Source organism: Anopheles nili, chromosome 2, assembly GCF_943737925.1.
Source record: "Anopheles nili chromosome 2, idAnoNiliSN_F5_01, whole genome shotgun sequence".
Lineage (NCBI taxonomy): Eukaryota > Metazoa > Arthropoda > Insecta > Diptera > Culicidae > Anopheles > Anopheles nili.
In genome coordinates, this window is record NC_071291.1 from 58,574,209 (window position 1) to 58,584,653 (window position 10,445).

The window sequence follows — 10,445 nt, forward strand, 5'->3', positions numbered from 1 at the left end:
CAAGGAAACCTTCCCAAAAACCTACCGTGTCCTGATAAGATGCGAGCCGCACAGGGTGACCCATTAGCGCCTATACTAAATTTACTTTAATTTGTCTTCATCGTAGTGTATAACACTAAACAACCGACAAGAGAGCCTTCGAGTAGGGTTTGACCGACGGGTTTTTCCCCTTTTTCGTATCCCGGGAAAAAAAAACCCGCCACGAGTGGGCAGCTTCCGGTGTCCTGCTTGCAAACGCGCACGAGTCAACTAATAATAATAAGTAACAATTTTGATTTATAATGCGTGTCCGCTGCCCAAAAAACCGACGGCTTTTAATTCCACGACACGACCGCGAGATGCCGTAATTCTTTACCTTAAGCCATTAAGTTTCCTTTCACTGGGCGCAAACTATAAAATAAGTTGAGCAATAAGTAGCACGCTTGCCGATGGAACGTGAAGTAGGGTAAAAAAAAACAAGGGAAAGACGAACCCGCGCAATGTTGGCAAATAAAATAACTCCCGTCCGATGGTCCGTCGCTGCCAACCGACGCATGTCCCATTCTGGGCGAATTCCGCTCGGAATGAGCTACGGTTTCGATCCCTCGAGCGAGCGCTAAACGCGGCCACGCTTGTGTTTGCTTTCACTCACTGATATGGTTTTGTTCGCTTTTTACCGGCCTTTACATCTGTCGTTATCACAATGTACACATGTGCGTTATCATTTTGTTTAAAATGTGCATAACGCGACGCTCTCGCTGTAAGGGGGCTCGCGTTTCCGAGTTTTGCTCGCGCCAGCAGTTTGTCCGTTTTTTTTTCCGTTTCATTGTGCGGTTTTGTGTTGTTTTGCTTCTTTTTTTGTCGCCCAGCTTTTGTCCCCCCTTCAAGCTGTGTTACTGTGTCTTTTTTTTTTTTGGTTGCTTTCGTCTATCTTTCAAACGCGGCTTCCATAACGCGGCGGAATAATTCCGCGTCACCCAACACTATGGGTGACATTGTTTCCGCTGTGGGCCAGTGGGATGCCCCATTTTGTTTTCGTTTTTTTTTTGTTGGCTTTTTGTGTCATTTTCATCCCTATTTACTCTAAACACATACAGATAAACAGCATTTTACACGTTGCCTTACATATCAACACACACGCACGCTTTCGGTCGCACTCCACGCCGCACTTGAGCCATGCGATTGCAGCAGACGATCTCGGCGGCAATCGGTTAGATTATTTTTACACGTGATTGCCATTTGTGGGACGCATTCCTGCTTCTTCTTGCCGTGTTGATTTCGTACGAGGCTACACCCACGATGCTTTAAATAAACACTACCATCGAGAAAAAGGTCCTAAAGATAGACAACGATTGATTGTGCGGAAGGAGCGAAAGTGAAATGCAATGGAATAAGGATCAGGAATGGCGCTCTCGATCGGCATGATGGCTTTGATTTCGCGTCCGTTTCTGCACCGCGATGAAGTGACAATAAATAACTCTCTCTCGACGATCGAGTCGCGTCGATTTCGCGTGCCTTCAGGGGCTTATTATGCCGGCGCGATTAATGTTAGATCGGTCTTGATCTTTGTCATGTTTGCCATCCAAAATGTCAGAAAGCCTTCTCGTCCAGAGTGCTTGCCACCAAATCGAGTGAAAATCGAGCGGCGCTTGGGAAAAAAACCCTAACTCTAAACGTTATGCTCGGCGCTAAAGCGCAATGGCGTAGGTCAGATGACGTTGCCGGACGGGATGGGTGAGGGTGGTGCAATCGGGGACGGTGGTGAGGTTTTGGGTGGTTTGATGTACGGCAGTGGCAGGGAAGCATGGGGTGGGACGGCATACGCGGACGGTACGACGGATGAGAGCAGGTGGGGCGCGTACAGATTCCAAAACGCCTTCTGGTGCAGATCGTAAGCGAAGTGGTAGGACGGGAAGATGCTGGGTGGTAACCCGACGGGGGTGGTCAACTGGGTGGGACTGAAGGACATTTTGCCGACGGGGGAGAGTGGTTGCGGTGTGACGGGTTCCTTGGTCGAGGATGATCCGTTGCCGTTCTGAAGTCCTGAACCCGGTGGCGTCGGTGATTTAACCAGTGGTTTTGGTTTCCTTCGTGGCCGGTATTTGTAGTCGGGATGTTCCTTCATGTGGAGGGCTCTGAAGCGAAAGAAGCAGTAGAATGCGATCAGACACCTTTAGAAGGGTTGCTTTGTGGGGAAAATATCGATCTTGAACACTGCGCTTGTGACAGGGAACTGTTACAAAGCAAGAAAGCATCGTAAAATATGAACATTTTTCGGATCTGATCTTTAGAGCTAGAACCAATCTGGTTGCCCTTTTATACATACATCAGTCGGTTCTGGTTTGATTCTTCCGATTTGAGAAAAGTCATTTAGTTTCGGAAAGAGCTCCTCTGATACATACATAGTAATGCAGGTGATATTAGCCTAGATCTGGCTAAGAAAGGCAGCTTAAAGAAAATCTACATAAAACATTTTTCTACAAGTACAATTCCTTTCAGTACGTTTTGATTCGCTGATTTACAGTTTTCTCTTAATTTTTCAAATCTTTACCCCAAAGGAGAAAGCTCAAGGATACAATAATACTAAAGTCATTTAAGTACCCTGGCTCACGTTACTTCTGAGAAGCCCAGTATGTTTGAATTGCCTCTACAAAAACGCCCAATTTGGAAAATATTCCCCGCCTTAAGCTGGCTTTGTTAGTGTATGCATTGTTGCGAATCAATTTCGCCATAAATGAGTGATCAATACTTTAAATAGGAGGACGTTTTTGGCACATTTTTGTACCGACAGAGATGAAAATGTTTCGGGTGGAGGTGCGAAAATATGTGTGTACCACGTGGTTCCTTTTTTCAAGTCAAATTTTCGACGAAATGAACACGCGCCGGATAATCCGATAAAATAATCAAATAAATGTTTGTGCCCCTCCCCAAACAGCCGTCCGATTCTCCACCCAACTCCGGCCGTCCGTATTACGAGCTTTAGTGGCGGCACTACTCAATTGGAACAATCGCACGAATAACAGACGTGCCAACAAGTGCCAAGCGAACGGGTACGCGAATGACAATGCGTAACAATGGCGCTATTAATTGCGCGCGGAATAAAATACTACAAAACGAAAGAAAATAATACGCCACCAGGCCACCGACGCCAGGCACCTGCCAGGGGGAAAACCGACGCGCCACCGTTGAAAAACGCGGAAAATCTTCCCACCCACGCCACCGACCGTGGGCGAGGACGAATTCAGGCGGGCGCTACAAAGTGAGAAGGATTATGACACGATTTGGGTACGCAGCAAGCCGGGTTGTGCCTTTCGCTCGCAGCCAGGCGGGCCCAGGGCTTCAATGGGGAAATTAATTTGATCCTGTTTTTCATTATTTCATCGAGCGTGCCATTTGTTCGCTCATTATGCTACTTTTGTTACGCTTGGAGAGCCGATTGTTTCGCTTTTATTGCTTGTTATTTTAGCTCGTACTGCCCGCAAGTCCGCGTGGGTGCTGGGTGTGCTGGTAGAATGCCGAGGAATAATCGTTGATTAACTCGGGGCAAGTGTTTCTTTTCAAAATTTTACACTCCCATCGAAAGAGTTTAAGTAAAATGTCAAAATATATTTGTGGTTATTTTTTCAAAATTGCCAAAATGAATGTTTTCTTGTTTTAGAAGTAAAAAAAGCAATATTATTTTAATCTTTTAAATCTTTTTTCGCTATTTAACTTATCTTTACTTCACTACATTGTGGGGACAACTCTTATCATACCAGCCGTATCTTTCATGTACGAAAGCGGTACAATTAATGAACGCTTTATTTTACACCAATATCATGCTCGCGAGGATTAGCGGTTAGCATTACGATATCGTTTATAATGATATTGATAATCCCGATGTAGCCGCAGCGTCAATGCAAAGCAAAATATGAAGGCAACAGATAAATTTTACCCATTTATTGGACAGCTCATACGGCTAATCATTCTTCAGTAATTTTATCTAATTTAAACAATGGCTTAAGTCGCAAAGCAATAATGACTCAATTAAAATCTTATCTGTGTCGCTACATGACAGACATATATGTTTCTCTTTTTTAAGATTGATCTTATTGTTAAAAAGGTTTGCAGTCTATCTATTTGCATATAAAAGATCAGTGCTTTTTCGCATTACTTTAATTAAATACGTCTGTTATTGTTTATTTTTGATTTGTTTTTCTACACATTAAATGGCAATCAATTTTATAGAATTTCTGCTTGATTTACTCAATTTTTGAATTTCTTTGAAAATTAGTAGTAAAAAAAAAGGAAAAAAAAGAAAATTAGTGCGAGAGTAGTAGTAGTAGTATCTCTATATTTTAACTTGATTTGTTCATATAAATGGGAAGATTACATTGATTGTGGTTAATTGTGCGAGAAATAAATAGCTACAATTGCTTTGTTTCTTTAGCAAAACCGTCAGTGAGTCAACTTCAATCTCTCACGTCAACATTTCCGAACGATTCCGATCGGGCTTGTTTTTAATTCCATGGCCTGCTCTTTTTTGGTTTTGCAACCCTATGACGTTATTATTCCTGTTGAATGAAACGAAAACGAGCCGAAAGGATCTCTTTTTGTGTAATGGTGTCAAGATCTAACACGGAAGGAGAATCCACCTCAGTTCGAATGCTCGTGCACGGCGGCAGAAACTAACCCCCGTTCGGTCGGGAAACAGAATGCGTCAGATAAGCGGATTTCGTAGCTGCAGGAGCTACAGAAACCGTGTTTTGTGTAAGAGATCGATCGTGTTATGCTGTCGGTCGTGTTTCTTCCGCCCCGGATGGGGGCGGGATTTTTGTAATAAAAAAAAAAAGCATAACACAGCAAATCTTCACGCTCACGAGCACGCTATCGCTTTGTGCGCCAACGTAAAGGCTGGCACGTTTCCGGTCGTGTTCCGGATTGGCGGGAATCGCGAATACTATCACACGCGACTCAGCGCCATCTTTATTGTCACCGAAAGAGTGTCGCTTTCGAAAGGTGCGATAGGAGTGCCGTTCGGCGTTGTGGAAGGAATTCCGACTGCCATCACAATAAGCGCGATCGTAATTTTGTTTCATGATATTGTTTTTTGAAACCTGAGCCGTTCTCAGCTGCACCTTTTTTTTCTTGAGCGGTGAATGCAAGTGGGCTACCAAAACAATATCAGTTCAGCGGGGCTTTATCTCTGCGTTTCGGTACTTCAGGTCTACCATCAGGACATTCCGGGCACACACACACACACACACACACACACACATGATAATGATTATGTTCATCTTGTTATCTTTGCCTGATGGGCAAAAGGGCGAGTGCGGTAGCATAATGCTCTAAAAATGGCAGTATGGAAAGGAAACCTTTTTTAGTCTCCTGGTGAGTTGATGTGGTGTTCATTTTAACCGTAATATTCTCGAGATGCTGCAACTACAATGCATCTTCCAGGGTCTTAAGTAGAAAACCATTCCTAATCATTCCAAACGCTGTCATACGAGCCTTCCGACAACAAAAAAAAACACACATAAGTAAGAACAAACCTCTAGTTTCCCTTGTGAGGATTGTCTCCGTTCGGTAGGCCATTAAATACGAAACGGAACGTCGGCTCCTGCGGCTGGCTAAAGTGACGAAAAAAAAAACCCCACCGAAAAAAGATCAACCATGAAAACGCATTAAACAGCATCCCCGACTCGAGTGTGTGCGCAAAACATGAGCCCGAAATTAGTTTTGTGTAACATGAATCCTCGAACCCCCGATAAGGACGCGTTCGCATCCTTGCGGTCGCGCATTCACTCGTCCTCGCTGCCTTTTTCTCTCTCTCTTTTTCCACCCATTGCATCTTTCCCGCGGTCTTCTGTGTGGCGTATTGTCATTTACTCGCTGCCACTTGCCCGGGCAAGGATAATGTGGCGAGAGTCAAGGACTTCCTTTTCGTGCGGTATCGAACGCCGGGGGTGGAGAGAAAACTAATAAATTTTTGTGTGCGTGTGTATTGTTTCGCCTTCACCACCTTCGCTCGGAAAAGCGTCCCAAAACGGCTCCAGATGTTTTGGGCTGCCAAGAGAACCGACCAACGCAGCCACATGTGTGTGTGTGTGTACGCTCGAAACCGGCCATTGTTTATTTGCTCTGCTACCACGAGTGTCTTTTATCTGGTTTTCTGTTTTTCCCTCGTCCGATGATCGCACACAAAATGAAACAAGATTTCGCCTCTCCGTTGGTGACGTTTGCCGGGCGAATCCTCGCACGCATCCTCGTGCCGGCACAAAGCACAAGGTTAATGTAATCAAGCCATGCTCCATCTGAACGCAACCACCAGAGTCATCAGAGCCAGGCTCCGTCGGGCACTCGAGGGGCACTGGGCTGTCCGGCGTTTCGGCTTGCTCGTTTACTGCCGCCATTGTGTTTGTCTTTCGCAAAGGGGGGGTGCGTATCGGGCACAATAGGCTTAAAATTGAAACACAACAACACGGGGCTGGCTCACGATGAGAACATTTAAGCCGCATACAATGGGCCCAAACAAACGTCACCCTGTGTTTGACTAGAACGTAAAGGGTGCCAGCAAAAGTTGCGTACGATTTTCGACGGATTCGGAGTGCATCCTGGTCGGGAGCGAACACTTGTCGTGCAAAAAGGCATCCGATTTCGTCCTGCACAGGACGAGTGCATCAGAATGATGCGCCGATGACGCGCCGATGACAGTTAACCGGAACGACAAATAATGAATCCTTTATTCGATGGTGACAATGCGGCGATGCTGTCATCGGATTATCGGCCATTCGTTTCGAATGGGATCCTTGTTCGGTCAGTTAAATGCCAACGAGCAGGGTGGCTGAACTGTTTTGCAACGACAACCTTCACCGATTAGTGCTAGAGCACGCGAAAAACGTACGTAGGTTAATCACAATCCCCGATTCACCTCTCGTGAAGCTCTGGAAAGCTTTCGTCCTTGCAGTTCCCATTGCCCAACCATTAATAATCCAAACAAATCTTCTCGTTAGTGCCCGCTCTCTTGCTAGTGGACATCGTTCCCCGCCAGCCCGGAAGCACGCGGGAAGCAATTAAGTCGTTTCGTTCGCCTTAATTAAGGTTCGTTTCCTTTCCGGAAGGGCTAGATTTCTCTGGACATCCGCACACAGGGCTAATGGAAGGTGGGACTTTTTGTACCGTCCGGCAAAAAGGAATGCATGAGCAGCGCGTACTGTGGGTCTTGGAAAATATGCATCAAAAAGCACACGATCAAGTGAATGCTCAAAGAGCGTGAAAGAGAAGCAAACAGTTCATGGGAGGATGATTTATGTCACCATCGAGGCGGATTTATTTGCCATTCTGAACGCTGTGTGTGTTTTAATACACTCTCAACTCAGTCACAGTCTCACTCTCAGTCGTTTTAATTATGAGATTAATTACGCCATCCCCCTTACAGCATTTTTTCAATTGCTTTTTAAACATTTTGCATCCAACATTCAATTTGTGATGCATTTTGTCAACGAGCGTTTGCAAACTCCTTTTCAAAACTGTTTTTTTTTCTCTCTCTAAATCAATTGAACAGTCAAAACAGAAATTCGTACAAGAACCTCCTTCCTGCAACAGATGTAAGAGTGTCGTTTGTCACGATTGAAATGTCGTCCTTGCCAGCAGGATATCGCTTCAACAGCAAGGCACTTGACCGCTGCTTCACTTTGTCCCCCATGCGGATTTTTGTCACTAAACCTCGCAGCAGAATGCAAACAGCGAGCGGGCGAAAAAGTCCTTCGAAACCGGCGGGATGCTCAGGTTCCTCGGGAAATGGGCCCGATTGTGAGTGGTAAATATTTCCCAAACATGAAGGAAAATCATCAACATCCCACCGTATGTCGCGCACGTAGGGACTTCCGTCCCGGGATCGCTGCCGTCGCTTGATGGATGGTTAATTTAAATCATTCCAGATTTGTGTGCCATGCCATTCACTCAGCCGGTTTGTCGTTTAGACTAAGACGACTGTTACCGTTGTGGGGTGTACATATGGACATATGCCTTAAAGCATCCTTGTGTCTTAATTTTGTCCTCAACTTCATTCTCTCAGTTAGCCGAATGCGTTCAGCAAACTAGCATGACTCGGAATCCATCGACAGTGTGTCTAGAGAAGCCTGATTTTGTCACAAGTTGTGCCTCGAAATGAGCGTTACTCACAACTGCAACAACGCTCTTCCGCTTCCGTGATGGCTAAACATTCCATTTTCAGCCTAAAACAAGCTCATTTCCTTCCTTTTCTTATGTGTATGTGTGCACCATGTTTCGTGTGATGTTTCTGTTCTCTCATCGGCTTCTTCCTTTCAAATTTCAGTAGCGGTGCGTTGGAGGAAAACAGTTCTGTTTCGCTTCTTTCATCTGGCCGTCCTGATGGACGACCGTTGGCAGTTGTTGGCCGAAAACATCTGGTTTTTATTGACGACAAAAAAATAATACAGTATGCGCCGTTCAATGATGAGTTTTTGTTGTTGTCCCATTCACAACACGCTTGGAGAGATTTAAGTACTGTTCGCTTGTGCGTTGAGAGACCTCGGGAATTTACATCACATCTCGTTCAATGAACAACAGCAAAGTGCGTTTTTATTCTCTGTGCGTTTGCCCACTGTTTGCAGTTGATTGGATGATTTTCAAGAAAAGTAGGCGCTGGCAGCTGGTGCAAGGCATAAAAAAGTCGACGTAGTGTGCTGTGAAATAATGGTACACTGTCACACTAGCGAATGCATTTATTGGCCCCATTGCGGGGGTACACTAACGCCACCAAATTGAATTCCCCCAATCTCAAGATAGCGAAATTGGCCTTTTTCTGCCCAGTAATCGTGCCCCAATCGTTTCACATGGCGGCTAATCTGTACACGAGCTGCGCGCTTGCAAACTACAATAATAGGAATATCGTGGATATTCGCCCCCCCAAAACGATTGTTATATCGGCTTATTTGGAGCCCACGGAAGCTTACTGCGTGTGAGGAAAACCCACCGAACACGCCATCGTTCTAAAATCGTTCGCCAAACCACGCGTAACACATTTATGGTGATCGATAACGCTGCTGGCCGAAACGTGAACCGGAACACCATCGCAAGGCCGGTGTGTTAGCCTTATCGAAGGGCTTGTCTCAACCCAGCGATGCAAACTAAGCGCTCATGACTCAACTCTTCTGGGCAGCGTGAATGCTTGCGCAATTCGCAGCCTTTTTGATTCACCGATCGCTTTATCACCACACCGAGCTCTTACCTCAAACGTTTAGCTTCATCGATGAAGGGCCGTTTTTCACCCTCCGTCAGCAGTTTCCACTGAGCGCCGAGGTTCTTCGAGATCTCGGAATTGTGCATCTTCGGGTTGTCTTGGGCCATTTTACGCCGCTGGCCGCGTGACCACACCATGAAAGCGTTCATTGGCCGCTTGATGTGTTCGCTGGCTGGGCTGTGATTTTTACTCGTCGTCATGTCCATGCTGCTGCAGCTGCCGGCGGTGATAAGATTTTTTTTTTATGCTGTTCCGATCACGGAAAAATCGCCCTTATTCTGATGATTCCACGTGTGCTGTGTCTTTGTCGTACCAGCACGTTGCACTTTCATTCACCTGTGCCACCTGCCCCACGCGGATGTGTTATCACGCGGCCTCAACAGCTCAGGGGGATCCCTTATCACACAAGGGGATGAATGGGGTTGCAATTGTTTCGTGTGACACACTCGTTCACGGTAATCGCTCGCAACTCGAAAAAAAATCACGCTCTCAAACACACGCCACGCAATCACGCACCGGCGGGCTCATCGCACCCGAAAGCGTGTCCTTTGTTTTTCTCAACGTCACACACGCTCTGCCACCGATAAAACAAAAAAGGACACACGCGCGAACGCGCTCGAAACACACACGCAACAACGCTCGAACGATCACGCGCGGGACTGACACTGTGCGGTCGAGATTCCGATGTTTCCACGATGGGCGCTGGGCGCATAATGGTGCCTATCATAATCTTTTCCACTGTTGATATTTTGATAAAAAAAACAGGCGCGCTAGTGTGTGCGCCGGGGTTGCTATGGACGCCATGGCATGCTCGGATGCGTGTTTGTGTGTGGGTTGTTGCTTGGACGAACAGCACCACGTTGCGTAGCGGGAAGGAACTCCGAAGGAGCAGAACGCAACACAAAAAAAAACGCAACTGACACCCAATAAAGCACCCTGAACACAACCAGCACGTTGAAGCTGTTGACTGGCTGGCTGGTGCAAGGAGGCAAACAAACAAAAAAGGAGCAGGCGCGCGCGCGGGAAAAGCACCCTCTGGGTGGGTGGAAAAGAGTGAAAAGCGCACAAGCGAGACGGCATGTGGCCCTTTCTCTCGAGAGGCGAAACGTTTGCCAGTGTTCGTGTTTGTTGGGCTGAAAAGGACTGCTCGGTGGTTTGCTGGGTTTTGCTGCTCGGAAGGATGAAAGGGATAGCTTTCTGGATAATGGCCGTGCCGGAGCGA

At 46.3% G+C, this 10,445-nt stretch overlaps 1 protein-coding gene across 1 annotated transcript; it reads right to left on the bottom strand.

The window, feature by feature from the left end:
* Positions 1–1,687: 1,687 nt before the first annotated feature.
* LOC128720153 (transcription factor Sox-14) lies at positions 1,688–9,429 on the bottom strand. The gene is made up of 2 exons (XM_053813807.1): positions 9,212–9,429; positions 1,688–2,114 (listed from the first exon to the last, which is right to left on the bottom strand). Exons 1-2 carry the CDS (start codon positions 9,427–9,429, stop codon positions 1,688–1,690), a joined length of 645 nt encoding a protein of 214 aa, XP_053669782.1.
* Between the last annotated feature and the right edge of the window lie 1,016 nt (positions 9,430–10,445).